At 49.9% G+C, this 20,261-nt stretch overlaps 1 protein-coding gene across 2 annotated transcripts in view; it reads right to left on the bottom strand.

The window, feature by feature from the left end:
- The window catches only part of MYH10 (myosin heavy chain 10), a 94,993-nt gene extending 75,129 nt beyond the window's left edge, over positions 1-19,864 (bottom strand). For both annotated transcript variants that reach the window (XM_066586558.1, XM_066586557.1), the window contains exons 1-2: positions 19,800-19,864; positions 10,044-10,414 (exon numbers count right to left, since the gene is read on the bottom strand). In XM_066586558.1, coding sequence (XP_066442655.1) covers positions 10,044-10,388 — 345 coding nt within the window. In that variant the 5' untranslated portion in view covers positions 10,389-10,414; positions 19,800-19,864. The remainder of the gene's footprint in view (positions 1-10,043; positions 10,415-19,799) is intronic.
- Positions 19,865-20,261: the final 397 nt, after the last annotated feature.

The raw sequence follows: 20,261 nt of genomic DNA on the forward strand, positions 1-20,261 counted from the left end.
TCCAACTTTCCCAGACTCCTGAACAGCAGATCCGCGCCGTTAGGGTGCGCTTCTGTTTACGGGTCGCTGACTTGCTGTAGATTTTGGGTGCACTCTGACGCAGATCCACAGCGCCGTGCGAACGCAGCAATACTGCGGACAGAAGATTCATCACAGAGTAAGTGGGTATAATTCCTTTTCAGGAGCCTGGTAAAGCTGGGTGACAGCGCACATCAGACTGGTTGACTATAGTATTGTACTACAACTCCCAGACCTGCACGGCTTAAAGTAACACTCCAGGTTTTTATTCTTCAATTTTGGACAAATTCATCACAATATCACTGCCGATTGCTATGAAGAATCAGTTCTGCACTTTCCTTCCAGGTCAAATGACCAGCACTCTGACAACCCTCTGTGCCCTGCAGCTATTAGAGCAGTTTCTTTACAACAGCTGAAAATCTTGTAACCAATCACAGCGCAGCATTCGTTTTCAAGCGCAGAACACAAAATGAAGGCTGTGCTTGGTTGCTATGGGCAGGACGGGTTATCGTCAGTTATACAATTGTCCCATTGTGTCCTGCCGTTCACTGGGCAGATCCGTGACAACTGACAAAAGCTGGTTTGCCCATAGCAACCAATCACAGAACAGCTTTCACTTCCCATTCTGCTCTTGAAAATAAAAGCTGTGCTGTGATTGGTTAGTATGGGCAAGACTTTCAGCAGCCGTTATGAACCTGCTCCATGAACTGCAGGGCACAAGAGGGTTGTCAGAGTGCTGGTCATGTGACCTGGAGGCCAAAAGAGAAGTGCAGAATACAGAATACACAGCCTGCAGGGGACGAACTACAGAACCAGATTCTTCACAGCAGAGGGCAGTGACAATTTCCCCAAAATACAATAAAACTTGAAAAAAAAACAGTAGTGCTTTAAGACTTTTATCTGAGACATTACAGGGTGCGATATGAGGGGGAGGTGGGGGGGGGGACTTGTCCTATAAATGGGAATCATCTGCAACCCATGATGATGAATGGCTTCTGCCGTAAGGGAAAGAACACATACTGAAGCAGGAATGTCAGTATTGGAGGGAAGCAGTTTATCAGCAAGGAATGCTGGAATGTCCCGTACCCTGGCCGTCCTCCAAGGACACCACACGGCCCTCACCCACCAAAGCCCACCAGCCAGATCGGGAATACTAGAGGAACGCTTCACCCCCTTTGCCAGCACTGAGGTATGGGAGATTTAGTATGTACTCCAGTGCTGGAATCACGCCTGGAACATAGACCATCATTAGGATTAGACCACTGACAGGCGGTGATATTACTGGAGGCGGCGCAGGAGCGACAGATAGTGAAATAACGGACTGTGGAAGATCTCTTAGAAATCTCCAACTTTTTCTAGTCCGAGACAATATGTCCCAAGTAACGTGACGGACACATCGGCGCAGTCATCAGGAACGATTCATCATCAGGCCAATCATTGGCTGTATCGTAGAATGAAACGTTCTGTGACTTAATGTTTCAGCCATTCGCAACTCCCAAGATCTGATCCAAAGGGTTAAAGTGCCTCCTGCCCAAGTAGCTGCAGGACGTGATAATGGACATCAGCCTCGAGTCCGTGACCGGACAGACATATGTGCTTGGCAACCATTTTTTGGGTTACTCTTCAATTGCATTAGCTCATACTCCAATCACATCCAAAGCTGTATTAAATGTACGCAAAGACACCGCCTTTCAAAATACAGTCCTTGGGGAGGACAGCAGCTTCCCTTTGCCCTACTCCTAGCTCACCTGTCCACCAACAGTATAGTGGAGGAGCCACAGCCAGCTAGTCAGGGCTTGTTCACACGGGCGAATGCGGGTGTCATCTGTGTAAATACACTGCGTATATACATGACCAAAAAATCCCAATTGCCTGCATTTTCGAGCGCTGCGGTGTGTTATTGTGCACATAAATACGCTGCGTATACATGCACACAAAAAAATAAACACTCAGTACAAATATGCAGGATTTGACCGGCGCATTCGCTGTGTATTTGCGCTAGCCCATTCACTTCAATGGTTCAGTGTGTAATACGCGCCAAAACAGGACATGTGCAGATTTTTTCACGTGAGGATGAGTTGTGTCAAACACCCCTACAGGTGGGTGAACCCCCATAGAAATCAGTGGGCTCTAGTGAATGCGCAATGCGCTATACAAATACGCTTGTGTGGGCGAGCCTTCAAGGACGGCCCAACTTACGGTCTGCTAGAGAAGATGCGGCTCTCCGCTCCGGCTCACAGCGAGGGACCCCATTCTGAAATTCATACCCCATAGTAGGCCCTATGAACAAGGGGGTGGGGGTTATCATCTTTGGATAACCTCTAAGAGCTATACGCAATACGAAGAGATACAACCCATCGGTTTCAATAAGTTCATTCTCACCAGCCTTTTTTGCTGCAGCACACAGTTTCCGCGCATTATAGGCTCCCATAGAAGTCTACTGGGCACTCAATACCCGTGCAGGTCGCTGCGCAATTCCACAAGAAAAGCATCACAACCGGAACTCACCGGGCTAAATAGCCTTTAAAATGACCCTGAAAGTGCCAAAAGTACAGTAATATGCGCAAAAACGCACACAAAAGCGCATCATCCATAGCACAAATGCGCTGCGCTTTTGCGGATCAGCTCGTGTAAAGGAATACGGCGGCCACTGAAACAAGACTGCTCTTCCTGGAAACGGTTGTAAAGACATCTGACCAAACCGCTCCGCTAGAACTTACTACGTGCCAGCGGGAGAATGGTGAATGCAGCTTGGTTGAACGGCCGCTGTGTGAGCAGGACTATACCATGCTAAGCTTCTTGAAATATAAAGGATGTCTCCATTCACTGACAGCAAGCATGGATCTTCAAAATTGAGAAAAGACTTGCATCCGAGCGTGATGCACATTAGCGCATACGTTAAAAAAGTCTAAGTTCGATGAGTAACACCACCAAGCATCTGTCCCTGGGACAGCCCGGGGGCTAGTGTCCGGCGTCTGTCATCGCCGAGCGTGCCCGGCCCGTACTATATCGCTATTAGGAGGCTCTGGTATTCGGATACACGTGTCTCTCCTCAGACGTGCAATTCCCCAGCGTCTGCAAGCAGGAAGCGCCAAACCTCACCCTGACATATCTGTGGCTACAAAGGGAAGGACTGTGGTTGTGTGCGGAGGACGGCCAGGCATGGTCTGTGGGCAGCTGCACATTTCACTATGGATTCCCTTCTGCTGCTGTAGGGGATGAGAAGTTGCAAGAACAACATTTTCATATTAGCCGCATTATTAGGGTCATAGTCCAAAATATACCCTGGGATGGTGGTGTACAATTATGGGATAGACGTATACGCTCGGAGGTTTAACCAGCCGCACTACCGCCAGGACGGAGCAGAGGACAGTGGTTACACATGGCAGGGAGGCAGTCAAAAGTACAGGACTTAGCAAATATTTTTGATTTTTTTTTTTTTGTTTTATACCCTGGACCATCAAAGTTGCTGTAAGTGACCTTCAAGGCCCTGCATCCAGGTAGCTGCTAACGAGCAGATCTGTGAATGCAGCTCTTGATGTGACTAGAGCACAAGACATTTTTTTCCTACAAGCTGCATATTCGCAATCCAGCTAGTCGGAATGGTCAAGAGCCAAATGCAGAAGGTAATACAACAGGAGGAGGGGACGCTGCTTGATCGTAAAAGGCCATATTGTAATACCTTGTTCTGCCAGCAGGAGCGCTACAGGAAAACCCAACACCTACATTGTGGTTCTCAGGAGGGCTCACCGTGAAGGACTAGTTCTACAGAGGACTCGAGTACTGTACAGAAAAGCAAAATTGGCATATGGAGGGGGAGGGAGAATTTTGCAGCAACACAAAAAATGGTGCACAAGAGGAAAAAAACAAAAACACATTCTCCTTACCTATGGGAAAAAGGATTCCCCAAAGCACACGTCAGACAAATAGGCAGGATGTTTCCAATTCCCCCCCCCCCCCCCACCCACCCAGCCCCCGGGCAAAAACAAAGTACAAAAGGGGATCTCACATAAGTCAAGTCGAAGGAAGTCGGAAGAAGTTAAAAATAACCTGACAATACTCCAAGACCGGCAGCGGAGACTTTCTGAAAGGCCCCTTAATGGGCTATAACCCTACATGCCGTCCTTGAGAGGGGGTAACTCATGAAGACCACCCCTTTCTGATATGGACACCACAGAAGTGGTCCGCTGCACACAAGACCTCTTATACGCCCCAACAAAAGAGCAAATGGGCTACCGACAGACAGCCGCCCCACCGCCTGCCGCCTGACACAGGAGCCATAGTCCTTCTGTGACTAGAGGTTGAGCGAGTCAGGGATTGTTCCAGCCACCCGCCTCCCTTCAGTGAACAGGCAGTTCTTCATAGCGGGCCTGCCTGTTCATACGGGCGAATAGTCCCTTTTAGTCCTGCTAGAAAACAAGCGACAAGTCAGTGATTTCTGGCTCAGCGCCCCGTTGGCAGCCATTGCACATGGGAGGAGTATTGCTGAAAGCCACCGTTTCCAGCAATAATTCGGGAGATAACCAGCCCGTGTAAAAGATACCTTAAAGGGGTTTTCCCGTTACTTCAGTTTGCTTCACTAGCACTCTCCCCTTCCTGCTGACCAGGACATGTGACTGCTGCAGCCAATCGCTGGCTATAGAAGGTCACTGATTGGCTGCAGCAGTCACATGTCCTGGTCAGCAGCAACCGGCAAGGGCAGAATACCTGTGAGACAGTTTTAAGTTATGCGAAAACCCCTTTAAGAGAGATCGGACTGCAACATCAGCCACAACACATGGTGGTCCTCAAAATCACCACTAGATCAGGAGCTCAGGCCCAACCTCCTGCACAAGTCACTCCTAGTGCTGCATTGACACGGGGGCTAAACCCCTTAAGGGCAACGATACCAAAACTCTTGGCTTTTATTGTGGAAAAACCTAAAAAAAAAAAAGAAATAAAAATCTTTTGCTGGAAATTTTTTTTCTAAATTGCTGCATATAAAGTCCTATAACTCATTTTTTTAACGGACGGAGCTCTGTGGGGGCTTGTTCTTTGCGTGACGAGCTGTAGTTTTTATGGATATCGTTTTGGGGTACATACGGCTTTTATGATCACTTTTATAGCGTTTTTTGAGAGGCAATGCATTTTGCCTTACGGTTATAGGCAATGGCAAACCAGGATGCCTGTAGCTGATGTCCTGTTGCCATGGCAACCTGTCAGCCCTCCACGATTACATCACGGAGGTCTGATGACATCACGAAGGGAGCCCGCTCCCTCTGGGAACCCTTTTCACGCTGTCATCTACATAGATTGTGGCAGATAAGGGGTTAACAGCGGGGTTCGCTGTCCTTATGTAGCCCCCCCGCTGTTGCAGTAGGAGACCAGCTATCAGTAACAGCTGGCTCCTGCTGCTGGATGGCGCGGGATCTCTTCTGATCTTGCGCTATCCACGGGGCGCTCGTGTACATCCTGGCAACCGCTTGGTTTGAAGACAACCTCTGCTGTATTAGGGATGGAAATATACGACAGGGGGAAGGTTTTATCTTCATAGGCACCGCACTTGGACCGGACGGAGGAGATTTAGGCACAAGTCTCGAAGAGGTCTGGCATTGGTGCTACACTACTCTGTACGAGAGTGGCACGCGGTGGGCATGGGAGGGGGGGGGGGGGGGGTGGTGGACGCCACGTGCTGCTTATGGATGATGTCGCGTATCTCCGTCTAGACATGTCCTGCCAACAGTCATCACCGGCCGCAGATAAGCGCTCTCGGTGGATTCCTTCAGACCAGACTGAAATAGACAAGTGACAGCCGTCTGCCTTCTATAGCGCTCTCCGCCTGACAGCTTATCTCCCGGCAAACACTTGGCTGTTCCTCTACCGACGCTTTCCATTCCTTACCGCTGACGCCCGGCATACTTGGACGGACCGCAACCATTTCTTGGCTGAATTTCGCTTTATCTTGCCCGCGGAACACAAAAAGCGCCATGTATTCGGAATGAGGGATATAGGGACTGAGAGATATAACGCGTGAAGATATGGAAGATGGAGGCCTCGCATAGAAGAGCTGAAACCAGGATATCAGATCAGCATATATGTGGCCCATGTATTACACGCTCGCAATATGCAACATACCGGAAATATGCATTTACATCCTCATAGCCTATATTGGTGCATAACACGTACCTAAATACGACCTGGAGGGGTTGTTTTGGGGTTTTTTTTAATACACATCATATAGTCACAAGAATTGGACATATTGCTTTTTTCCCCACGTGTTAAAAAAATGCAGGTGTGAGCGGCCCAATAGAAAGGAATAGCCTTTTAGAATGGCGTAATACATGGGCCATGTTACACCCATGTGACTGAGCGCTAATAGACCATACAGGGACTGAGGAAGGGGCACCTTACACATACGGCTCCTAAAAGTGTACGTAAGGTTTCAAAAGCCTTTTAAGAGTAGCGGCTCATTCACGCGATCGTGATTTTGGCGTGTATTATGCATACGATGCACGGTCACGTGATGAATGGAGCCAATGGAAGTACATAGACTATCACTGATCTGTTCACATTAGCGTGTAGATACGCTCGCAGCAGATCTAATACACTGCGTATCACGCAGCTCAACCCTGATTCTTTGCTATGGGCAGCATACGCAACACTGCCCGTACGTGATACATTGTGTATGAGGTACAACTCGGGCACAACCGGCTATGAAACAGAGCGGGGCATTAACAGTTACACTGGCTGGTAAACCACTGAGACCCACGCAGCGTTTTACGCACACGACGGTGTGAATGAGCCCCAAGCTGCAGTGTACACAAGGACCAACACTATCTGCCCATTAAGATACTCATATGCTGCATTTTCTCCCTTTGCAGGTTGCATACAGCATCCGATTCTATCTGAACTGGTGGGGAAATCGTGGCGTACGACCGTGTCAGAATCGTGGCAGAATCCAACTAGTTTCCATGTGGATTCCACCACTAAAATCGTGGGAAAAAAATCTGCGTGTGGAATTTGACAACATTTCTGTATGAAGTAGTGATGCGTCACATGGAACCAGATGTACATACAATACATAGCTGTGCATGTAATTCTGTAATGTCCGGTACCGATTAGTGAGTGTCCAGCCGTACATACAATACATAGCTGTGCATGTAATTCTGTAATGTCCGGTACCGATTAGTGAGTGTCCAGCCGTACATACAATACATAGCTGTGCATGTAATTCTGTAATGTCCGGTACCGATTAGCGAGTGTCCAGCCGTACATACAATACATAGCTGTGCATGTAATTCTGTAATGTCCGGTACCGATTAGCGAGTGTCCAGCCGTACATACAATACGTAGCTGTGCATGTAATTCTGTAATGTCCGATACCGATTAGCGAGTGTCCAGCCATGCATACAATACGTAGCTGTGCATGTAATTCGGTAATGCCTGGTACCGATTAGCGAGTGTCCAGCCGTACATACAATACGTAGCTGTGCATGTAATTCTGTAATGTCCGATACCGATTAGCGAGTGTCCAGCCATGCATACAATACGTAGCTGTGCATGTAATTCGGTAATGCCTGGTACCGATTAGCGAGTGTCCAGCCATACATACAATACATAGCTGTGCATGTAATAATGCAATGTGCGGTACTGATTAGCGAGTGTCCAGCCGTACATAGAATACGTAGCTGTGCATGCAATTCTGTAATGTCCAGTACCGATTAGCGAGTGTCCAGCCATACATACAATACATAGCTGTGCATGTAATTCTGTAATGTCCGATACAGATTAGCGAGTGTCCAGCCATACCCGGCAGTGAGTCCGGACGGCAACCCTGTGTACCCGTTTCCCCTTTATTGTGAATGACCATGGCGCCTCAGTGGCGGTCATGCGCAGTACAAGGTTTTTTTGGGTTTTCAGTCTGTATTTCCCGTGCCATTGCTTAGCGATGACGAGGGTACCTGTAGCCCATACGCAATATTAACTGTGTATGAGCCATGGCGGCCGTCCGTGCAGATTCTGCGGCAAAATAAAACATATTGCGATTTTTCGCCCATTCACAGAATACGCAATTCATATCCGCGAGTGAACAAAAAAAGCGAAAATGCATGCCTTCCAATGCTACGTTTTACCGCGAATCACATGCGGACGGCAATTAATGAATCCGTAATCCAAATCCATGTGTGACCCGGCCTAAGACACAGAGGTAAGGCAGAGGACGAGGTTTGTGGGGGTCCAGATGGAAACTTGGCTCCGCTCTGCAGACAACTTGGATAGCAGAAGACCCCTCACAGCAAGGCGATCGTATAAAATAGTCCTATACAGCCCAGCAGAAGACAGGTTACATACATAGCTGGCACAGCATGGAGCTCACACCCCTGCAGCGGCCCGGGACTCCGACTCTAAATATGTGCTTTCATCCGAGACTGGCAATTAAAAAGAATGAAGTTGTGGCCAAGGAAGGATTTACGGACATCACTACATATCAAGAGTCAAATAGAAGGAAAGCCAGTCATGTCCGTAGATGGAGAAAAACGGTGCGGAAATAGTCAGCCGCACGTCACACGCAGGTTGTAGGGTTAATGACATGGCAGACTCTAAAGAGGTTTTCCAGGACTAATGCCCCATTTACACGTGGCGACTGCCGTCTAAATAAGCTAGTGGTTCGTGCAGACCGTTTACACAGGCAGATCACTGAGAATCGCTCACTCCTCGCTCAGCGCTTCACTGAGTGCAAAGCGTTTAGACGCAGCGAGCGAGCCGGCGAATATTTTTAAGTAGGCTGAAACAGAGCGACAAAACAAGAAGCAAGTGAATAACGCACAATGGCGCGCGTTCGGACGTAAAGATTATCGTGTTTTGTTAGTTTGGGCAAATTTTGCAGGACCACCCTACGGGCCACTAGATATCGATGATCGATCATCATTACCACCTCAGTGGGGATCAGACTTTCAGCACCCCCGCTGCTCAGCTGTGTGAAGAGCCAGCAATGCTCCTGTATAGCCCGTGACAGGTCATGTGACCAGCATACGCGAATGTGCCGCTCCCCCTATACAAGTGAATGGAATGGTTTGTGTAATACCAGGCACCACTACTTGGTGTACAGCGAAGTGGGCACAGGACTCAGACGAACACTGCAGCCTCATCAAACATCTGATCGGCCGGGGTAACGGGGACGGACCCCCATAGAAGTCATTCTGGAAAAACTCCCTTTAACTGTGAGACACAGAGAGCTCCATTCAAAACACCCAACGTCCCGAGGGCGAGGCACTGGACCGAGAGGACAGCAGTCTACTAAAGTTTAGGGTGGAGGTTACTAGTTCAGAGGACGCTACAGATTTGAAATGATGCACGTTGGCCCCCAGTCACGAAGCAAGACCAAACCACTAATTGTAGATCAAGCCCAAATTACCGCCTGATGACTTTATGTCCCATGCCGAGTCACGTTCAACTCATCAAACCCTACTGCAAGTCAGGAAGTGCCCGAAATTAGCCAAGAAAGTCCATAACTGACGTCTCCTCAAGTCTCCGGGCAGCCCTACAGAAAGTTTCTCCTGCCAATCGCTTGGTGACCAGAACTAGGTGGGTCCTTGGTTGACTATTTCTGAAGACACAAGTAATATGGAGCATATCAATCCCATAATCCTCTGCTCGCTTTACCCAGTCTCAAAGAAAGGATAGGGAACAGCAGGTGACCATTAGCTGCCAGCAGACTACAATTTTAGGGTCCTTTTACACGGGAGACTTGTTGGGCACTTAGGAGTCTACCAGTCATCCCACCGATTATCGGTCGAGCTTTCACAAAGGAGTGATAAGAATCGTTCAATCAACGGAGGTCGCTTCTGGCCATCGGCCTCCATTCACAGTAAACAGGCAGTGGAACTGAGCTGACACATGAATGAAGCGAATGAGACCAAGCTACAATACCACACAAGCGTGCTTCATAGGAGAAAGCAGCCATGTTTTAGTAATATCGGGCACCCATGGAAAACATCCCATAAGAACAGTCCCAGTGCTGCAAACACTACAAGCAGAGAAGTACTTACATAGATGAGTCCCGAGTAGTATCTGTCCTTGAGATTGTGCAGGACAGAGGCCTCATTGAGGCAAGTCAACTCCGCCATGTCTTCCACCTTGGAGAACTTGGGTGGGTTCATCTTCTGAATGTCATCTTTGTTGACCATGGCCTTCTTGCCATTCTCAGCTAGCTCTACCACCACCTCGTCACCTCGCTCTTCCTTGATGCTGGCCGCTTCAAACCCATGCCGTTCTGATGGCACCCACACCAGCTTCTTGGCCGTCCAGTCAGCCTGCGTGGCCGGATTGTAGACCACATCACGGTCAACAAAGAGATATCGCTCGGGGTCATCCTGTCCCACTCTCTGAGACATTATGACTTGGAGTCTCTAGGAATCACCTAAGGAGAGAAGAAAAAGAAGTCGGTGAGTTAACGGTAAAGTCATAGCATCCCATTACTCAGCAATTAGTTTAAAGCGCCATTAAAGGGGTTTTCCGGGCAAATACTATTGATGACCCATCTTCAGTATAAGTCATAGGTAAGTGATCGGCTGGGATCCACCGCTTGAAACCACAGCTGATCAACAGAGAGAGTGAACCCAGCCCATCCACACTGGACACTAGGCAGGAACCCAAGTAGCACAGTGCGGTGAAGGAAGCCGACTCCATCATGGATGGAACCAATTCCAAAACACAAGTTTTATCCAGCACTCAAGAAGTTAAAAACAAAACTTTTTTTAATAGCATCCTCAAAAACATCCTTATAGAAGCAAACTGAAAAATAGGGGGAATTGGAACCACAGCTGATCAGGCTCCCATTGGCAGAGCCACAGACATTGGGTATGGAGTGGAAGCAGTAGTGGCTGGCGCTCGTATTGCAAGCACAGCTTCCCATTAAAAGCAATAGGAGCTGCACCTGCAATTACCAGCACCGGCCACTACACAGGGGTCAGAGCTAACTGCTTCCACTCCATACGCAGTGTGTTGTGACGTTCATAGTGGGTGCTCGATCAGCCAAGTGGCCAGGACCAAAGTGGTGAACCCCAACTGATCAACATGATGAATACCATTTGCCTGGAAACCCCCTTTTATTCCAGGTTGCTGTACATGTAAAAAAAAGGGGTTTAAGTATATTACATAACAGAGTATAACCACCATGAGCTGGGTGACAGAGGGAGGAGGACCCTGCCCATGAGGGAAGGAGGTCGCAGCTCAGAGCACATGAATGGCAACAACACGCTACAATAGGGATTATAAACCGGATTCTCATATTTACAGCACACAAATCTAAAGTTCTTCATATATATTTTGACCCAAGTCCCTACAAATGGGACTTTACCCCAGACAGACTTTGGGCTGCTTTCATCCCTTTTATTGGTGCAGCTTTTTCACGCATCTGCCACAAACGCTTTCGCACACCGATCAAAACATGCAGCAAGAACTAATAAGGCATGAGGCAAGGAGTTGCCATAGAGTGACCACCCAGATCAGTATTGCAGGTAAAGCTCCCACGGAACTCCATGAGAGCTGCATGTCCAATACAAACCTTGGCCATTGCTCTACCGGCAGCTGCCTGCTTCTTGTGCACAGGGGGGCAGTATTATAGCAGCTCTAGTCTTGTGCACAGGGGGGCAGTATTATAGCAGCTCTAGTCTTGTGCACAGGGGGGCAGTATTATAGCAGCTCTAGTCTTGTGCACAGGGGGCAGTATTATAGCAGCTCTAGTCTTGTGCACAGGGGGGCAGTATTATAGCAGCTCTAGTCTTGTGCACAGGGGGGCAGTATTATAGCAGCTCTAGTCTTGTGCACAGGGGGGCAGTATTATAGCAGCTCTAGTCTTGTGCACAGGGGGGCAGTATTATAGCAGCTCTAGTCTTGTGCACAGGGGGGCAGTATTATAGCAGCTCTAGTCTTGTGCACAGGGGGGCAGTATTATAGCAGCTCTAGTCTTGTGCACAGGGGGGCAGTATTATAGCAGCTCTAGTCTTGTGCACAGGGGGGCAGTATTATAGCAGCTCTAGTCTTGTGCACAGGGGGGCAGTATTATAGCAGCTCTAGTCTTGTGCACAGGGGGGCAGTATTATAGCAGCTCTAGTCTTGTGTACAGGGGGCAGTATTATAGCAGCTCTAGTCTTGTGCACAGGGGGGCAGTATTATAGCAGCTCTAGTCTTGTGCACAGGGGGCAGTATTATAGCAGCTCTATTCTTGTGCACAGGGGACAGTATTATAGCAGCTCTATTCTTGTGCACAGGGGGCAGTATTATAGCAGCTCTAGTCTTGTGCACAGGGGGCAGTATTATAGCAGCTCTAGTCTTGTGCACAGGGGGCAGTATTATAGCAGCTCTAGTCTTGTGCACAGGGGGCAGTATTATAGCAGCTCTAGTCTTGTGCACAGGGGGCAGTATTATAGCAGCTCTAGTCTTGTGCACAGGGGGCAGTATTATAGCAGCTCTAGTCTTGTGCACAGGGGGCAGTATTATAGCAGCTCTAGTCTTGTGCACAGGGGGCAGTATTATAGCAGCTCTAGTCTTGTGCACAGGGGGCAGTATTATAGCAGCTCTAGTCTTGTGCACAGGGGGAAGTATTATAGCAGCTCTAGTCTTGTGCACAGGGGGCAGTATTATAGCAGCTCTATTCTTGTGCACAGGGGGCAGTATTATAGCAGCTCTATTCTTGTGCACAGGGGGCAGTATTATAGCAGCTCTATTCTTGTGCACAGGGGGCAGTATTATAGCAGTTCTATTCTTGTGCACAGGGGGCAGTATTATAGCAGTTCTATTCTTGTGCACAGGGGCAGTATTATAGCAGTTCTATTCTTGTGCACAGGGGGCAGTATTATAGCAGTGCTATTCTTGTGCACAGGGGGCAGTATTATAGCAGTTCTATTCTTGTGCACAGGGGGCAGTATTATAGCAGTTCTATTCTTGTGCACAGGGGGCAGTATTATAGCAGTTCTATTCTTGTGCACAGGGGGCAGTATTATAGCAGTTCTATTCTTGTGCACAGGGGGCAGTATTATAGCAGTTCTATTCTTGTGCACAGGGGGCAGTATTATAGCAGTTCTATTCTTGTGCACAGGGGGCAGTATTATAGCAGTTCTATTCTTGTGCACAGGGGGCAGTATTATAGCAGTTCTATTCTTGTGCACAGGGGGCAGTATTATAGCAGTTCTATTCTTGTGCACAGGGGGCAGTATTATAGCAGTTCTATTCTTGTGCACAGGGGGCAGTATTATAGCAGTTCTATTCTTGTGCACAGGGGGCAGTATTATAGCAGTTCTATTCTTGTGCACAGGGGGCAGTATTATAGCAGCTCTATTCTTGTGCACAGGGGGCAGTATTATAGCAGCTCTATTCTTGTGCACAGGGGGCAGTATTATAGCAGCTCTATTCTTGTGCACAGGGGGCAGTATTATAGCAGCTCTATTCTTGTGCACAGGGGGCAGTATTATAGCAGCTCTAGTCTTGTGCACAGGGGGCAGTATTATAGCAGTTCTATTCTTGTGCACAGGGGGCAGTATTATAGCAGTTCTATTCTTGTGCACAGGGGGCAGTATTATAGCAGTTCTATTCTTGTGCACAGGGGGCAGTATTATAGCAGTTCTATTCTTGTGCACAGGGGGCAGTATTATAGCAGTTCTATTCTTTTACATAGGGGCAGTAATATAGCAGTTACATTCTTTTACGTAGGGGCAGTATTATAGCAGTTCTATTCTTTTACATAGGGGCAGTAATATAGCAGTTACATTCTTTTACGTAGGGGCAGTATTATAGCAGTTATATTCTTTTACATAGGGGGCAGTATTATAGTAGTTATATTCTTGTACATAGGGGGCAGCATTATAGCAATTTTGTACATAGGAGAAAAGTGTTAGTTGTGCTCGTTAATATGAGGGACGGACAATTAAAGACAACAAAGAATCAGCAACACACAGCATCTGCCGCGTAGTTTAGTAATAATGACACTACATCACTGATGTGAACTACATACAACCCGCCTCTGTGAACAAGTGACTAGTTTTAGCACTTCCCTGGAGACATTCTACTTGGATGAGTGTGGATTTTGCCGTCTCCCAGTAGGGGATGTACTTAGCAATCAGACTGGATATAGACTTCCCTTATTACTGAGCCGGGTGACTAATGACTTCACCTGTTACTTCTTTCCTGGCACAAACACACGGACCCTCATAAACCTACAGGAAGCCCATCAGTGCGTCATCTGAGCCACTACAAAACCCGAACATCTCATTGAAGTTTGCGCATCTCTACCTTCCCTTCCCAGACCCTCACCAACCTAAAATCCAAGTACATGACGGCTGGCAGCACAATGCCCACATCTGCCTGCTGAGAGTCCAATACAAGAGCAGACGGACAAGTGTATGAATCAAACATATACCAATAGACGAATGTGCTGTAGATCAGAGCCGCCATGGGGCAGAGCCCAACGTGAGCGACGACCGTGGAACATGTATGCACTACAGAAGGGAGGGGGAACGCTAAGCTTGGGGTTCCGTTCATGGGAAATGGAGCAAAGGAGTTGGCGTCGCCCCAATATGTTAGGATCACCGTACCAACTATGAACACGTCGAGATTCATCTCTGGCCAAAAATTAGGCCGGTCGCACGCAACCGGATTTCAATTGCGGATCCGGTGATTGCCGTCCGTGGTAAAATGCGCACATTGAAAGGCAGGCATTTTCGTATTTTCCTTCACACATACGGGTACAAATCAGCATGGATGGCTTCCATTAATGTCAGTGGTGGCGTGCCACCTGCTGCCCATATGCAATGTGGGTACGCGAGTCATCCCTAAGCGACGGCGCAGGAAATACAAACCACCCCAAAAAAAACCATGTACTTCGCATTACTGCCTGCAAGCGTCCGTGAGCATACGCAATACCTTATGCAGGGGTCGCCATTTGGGCTCACAGACGGAAGCCGCTGCGGGGTTCCCACGTGCGGACTCTTACCTGGTTGTTTAAACCCAGCCTTAAAGGGGGAATTTCAACTTATGGCTCATGTGCACGGCCGTATACATTAGGCCTCCTTCACACGGTGCGATATCGCTGCGGTTTCTCGCAGTGATACCGAGATTTTGCAGTGCTACAAAGTCGTGCGAGTTTGTAGCGCCGCATGGGAGACGGTGGGAGACTTGAAATATAAGCACTACTCCAAAAATAAGCCCTAGCTGCAGACAAAAAGTATACATCACCTTAAAGGCCCGCACGCACATAAATGTCTCTCCATGCGCCCCGGCTCTGCACAGGCACGGCTGGCCAGCAGTCGGCACATCAAAGAGCAGGAGCCACGGGAGAAGTGAGTGCCACACTGGTCCCCGCAGGGGCTCGGGTCTGGTTTCGCTGCGAGAATTCTCACAGCGGGATTCGACCCGGCCGTCTGCGGGGACCTATCTGTCAGATAGGCTGACCGGCGGAGATCAATCTGCCGGCTCCTGCTCCAGGGGCGGCGGCTCCCGCGGCGGAGATTGGTTGCGGGATTCCGCCACGCCCGTGGATAGGCAGCCTTACTGCATTGTTTAAAAACATTTGAACACGTCAAAAGTTCGGAACCGCGGGGTGTCCGGGTCTTGAGACCCCCACCGATTGCCCAAATGAATGGGCTGCAGCGCTCACTATGACGCGTCGCCTGTCTGCTCTTCTTGGCAGCTGAAGACGAACGCACAGATTGCATGTAAAAGGGTTAGATGGCAGGGATAGGAGGGTTCTCTGGTCCCTGCTGTTAGAGCAAGTGCCAGGTTGTCATCCGCAACTACTCCCACCTGCCATGGGAGATCCATGCCGGCCGGCATTCTGATGCAACACCGTGAAAAGGCGCATGGGCAGTTGTTAAACAGCCTCATGTAGCGCAGAGAGTTAAGACAGTCCTAAGCTCTCGCTCACGACCTGAAGGTTGCAAGTTCAATCTCTGCTTGGTTCAGGTAGACGGCTCAAGGTCGACTCAGCCTTCCGAGGTCGGTAAAATGCGTACCTAACTTGGTGGGGGGTAATTAATAAATTACCTGGAAGCGCTGTGGAATAGGTAGGTGCTATACAAATAAGATCTGTGTATGGAGCACATTTACGGCTGGTCTGATGAAGGCTGAGCGGGATTGGTCTACATTGGGGTATTCAGGTATCTGCTTCACATACGTGAAAAAAAATTAAATGAAAAAATTTTTTAAAAATGGCAGCATTCCCTATTTTGGTCTGTATTACTCAACGCAAACAGCCCAATGGGATTGCATGAATACGCACTTATGCGTGAAAGCAGGGTGGCCGCCTTTTTTGCAGGCGTGAAAATGTGCTAAACACGCAGTCATTTTTTTTTCCCTTTTGCAATACGCAAAAAAAAAAAAAAAAAAAAAAAAAAATCGGCCATGCCTTGTACTACCTCCATTACATCATGCTCTCTCAGTAACCGGCTCCCTAAAAAGCTTATGCCCGGCATGAACGGGTCATTGTCGGGGGGTTCTAGTGTCAAGCACAAGGTGAATCCCGAAACACCAACCCCACATCTGCCAGGATACAACATACAGGCTGGATGCCACTCCGGCAGAAAGGATCTACAACGAGAACCCTAGAAACCGATTCATCCGGAAGTCTGCTGGCGGCGGCCAACTTCTTGGGACCGCAGCTCTTACTGTCTTGGCTTCTAAAGCAAGGCTAGCTGGCCAAACTGGCTATTAAAGTCTATAGTTCCACGGGCAACCCCATCTTGTGCCCTGGTTATATTACTGCCTTAAAGGGGTATTCCGGGCATTCACTAGCGATGACGTTTCCTACAGAAAGGTTGTCAATAGTGATCGGCCACTCGGGATCGCCTCTGATCAGCTGATAATCCGTCAGTGAGGCCGGCCAGACATGGTGATCAGTCGTCAAGGCCTCTGACACTGACCGCAATGAGAAGGCCGATCTCACATGACCGGATTTGAATTGTGAATTCCACGATCGGCGACTGCACGGACGATTCGCGGTAAAACGCGGGCATTGAAAGGCGTGCACTTTCGAATTTTCCTTTACACTCGCAGATACAAACTGCATATTCCGTGAGCGGAAAAAAGAAATAAATGGCTGCACGCCCTATTTTACTGCAGATGACCCCCACTGATGTCAATGGAGGCATCCGACCCGCAGCCCATGCACAATTAATGGTGCAGGAGATAAGCCAACCCTATACTGCACACGACCGCCTGCGAGCCTCCGCAGTCAAGTGCGATCTAGTACAGTGCCGTACGCAGGGTCGCCGGCCGGGCTTACAAACTGAATCCGCTGCGGGCCTCCAACACGCGCAACCCGCCCCAATGGGAGGCATTGCTGCAGTTAATGTCAATGGAGTGAAGCCGTGCACTCACACCGCCGTACGCGGAATGCGGGCTGTAAAGACGCAGCATATCGACAGGCCAGAATACGCTAATACGTTGCGTTCTTCCGCCAATCGTACGTATGATGTGCATTTGCATGTGCAAAAAAAGCGTACAAACTCCCATTAGGTTAATGCATAAATACGCAGCGATTCCGCAGGCTTCCTGCACATTTGCGCACGCCCACTGATGTCAATGGGCTATTACAGTCCGCACCCGGACAGGACTGCAGCGTTTTTTCATTAACGGGCACTACGCAACGCTCTTGCGTCCGTGTGAATGAGCCCCTGCACCGATACGGACGTACGGCCATGCTGCACCAACCACGTGCCGGGGGAATCAGCGGGGATTCTGAGTGGCGCCCTCCCCCTTAAATAGCCGATATCTTCTAAACGGAGCCCGCCATTCCTGAGGACCCTCCTGTATCGCGCACACCCGGCTGATTCTGGGGGTCCGATGAGGAGGACGACACTGAGCAGTATATTTACCGAGCCCCCCACAAGCCAATACTAGCATCTCCCCCTAACACAGCAGATACCCCCCATGCCCAGCGCTGACCATCCTACACCAGTGCCCCCTCCTGTATACATCTATAACCCCCCGCAGCGATCCTACAAGTAATCGTGGGCATAAGCGGCAGCAGATTACTCGGCCGGCCGCCTCCGGGTCTCAAGAGTCTGAAAAGAATTAAGAACTTCTTAGAAGACAAATTAAATCCATCTTTATTGTAACATTTGCATATAATAGTGCCGATTATAAGGCTGGCGGCTCGGGGGGAGATTACATAGCGGGCGACGCTTCGGGAAGACCCACTGCTGCCTAGACAGCCATGTAACGGGGAGCACATGGCAGCGGCTGACCCCGATACGGATATTTGGGGTAGGACAGGCGTGCCAGGCTGGGCCTGAGGGGGCCGGAGCGCATGGAAGCTGCAAGTCATGATGTAGACAGGCTCTTTGTTCCCTGGGAGCTGCTGCAATAAGATCTGAGCAGCCGCCCACCCAGCGCCCGCCGGTAACCCTTCTCCACATTTGTTTCTCAGACTTAACCCTTTCCCTGCATCCCCTCCCCACCCCACCCCACTAAACAAGGTCAAGCAAGCCCACCCTACGGGAGCTGATGAGAGCCCGCTCACTAGCCCAGAGCTGGGTGGTGCCGCCGATCATGTGCGAGGAGGCACCCGCCGAGTGCCCGTGGCGTGCCACATACAGATGACAGGAGGCTAAGCCACCCTTAAAGGAACCCGCCGCCATATGGACAATCCATTAACCCTTCGGCTGCTGCAAACAAAACATGGCTGCCTCCACAATTACTGAATGAATGGAAGGGGGGCAGTACCCGGCGTGGCATCATCCCTGGCAGATCCATGCACACCTCATCTCTGCAAAGCACAGCAGAAATAGTGATGATCACCATCCAGATATAGATTACATTGTCATCCAAACTGGGAGGGGGGCAACGCTGAGTGTGCACGGAAGGGGCATCCTGGCATGTCACCCCGCAGGTATACGTGGGCTCGGCTTTGGTGGATTTTAGAGGGAAGTGTTAAGATGGGCAAAACAGGTTGGCACTGCCAGGCAACTACACGGGGCATCCCGCGCGGCTACGTACGGAAACAGGGCGGACAATGAGACGTACAGGAATGTGCGGACCGCTACGGGTTGGCAAGGCGCCATGCGTTCTATAGGGGGCATCCTTCTGGGGAGCTGATAACGTGGGGGCATTCACCCCGCTGTGCCAGGACGTGGCGTATTCACGGGCCGCGCCACTCATACCATGTGGGCTTCTGCCAAGTTGGCATTTTTCTTGCCCGTGCAAAAAGGTAGCGGATTTGCGTTAAAAAAGAAAAGCGTAGAAAGCCCCGCCGATTGCACATAGATACGTGTTTTTCCTGCGTATTCGCGCACGCCCTTCGCCTGCGATGGGGTACAGCGGTCAGTAATACGAACCAAGATGCGTTTTTTTATCCCGCGACCAACAATACGCCGCTGTGAAGGCATCCATTGGAATGAACGGGCAGCGTTCCGTGCGGCGGGCGCCATACACAGCGTCTTCATACTCACGGACGGGCGTTAGGGTGCCGCTTCACCCCCAAGATCCGGGCAGATCCTTAACATCCCGGTATTCTGTGGCAGGAGGAATCTTGCACATGGCATTGGGGCACAGTGGGCACTTCAGGGGGCACAGGAATCTGGGGGGAGGGGGTGATATTTCAGGGGTGGCGGCTGACAGCATGGGCAGCCTGGTATCTGAGGAGGGTAGAGCTGGGGGCATCGCACCAGAGGGGATTACATCCACATTAATGGAAGGACACTTGCAGAGCTGCCGTGAAGCCCTGGGCGGGTGAGGCCGCCAGCAGGGCGGGGGACTACCGTTATCATGCAGCCACTGAGACGGAACCCTCCCGGCCCCCATCCCCCTCTTACCGGCGGCTCCTGAGCTCCCTCTCTCTGTCTCTGCGCCTCCCGGTAACCACCAGCCCGTCACCTCGCCGACCACGCCTACCGACACTAGGAGGAGCTACACTACCCTTTCCACCTCCGCTATTGGCCTACGTCGCCGCTCCTCCGCCCCCTCTCTCCCCTGTGATTGGCAGTCGGCGCCGTCAATCATCTCGAAACCGTTACTTCGCTGCTTCTCCATCATTTTCTTCCCTCTTCTTCCCGCCCTCTCCTGCAGGAAAGAGGCTGGAGACTGCTGTCAATCATCAGCGCGCTGCTCCTACTGGCTGCTGTGGTTTCCATGGAATCCAGCAGGGTAGGAGGGACCGGATTGCGCAAGTTTGATTGACAGCAGTGTGAGCCCCACGTGGGTGTAATGCTGATTAGAAGAGGCGCAGGTAGAGGAGTGTTTGCTGTCCTGATACCCCAATCCCTCCTGCCTTATAG

Source organism: Eleutherodactylus coqui, chromosome 13 (assembly GCF_035609145.1).
Source record: "Eleutherodactylus coqui strain aEleCoq1 chromosome 13, aEleCoq1.hap1, whole genome shotgun sequence".
NCBI lineage: Eukaryota > Metazoa > Chordata > Amphibia > Anura > Eleutherodactylidae > Eleutherodactylus > Eleutherodactylus coqui.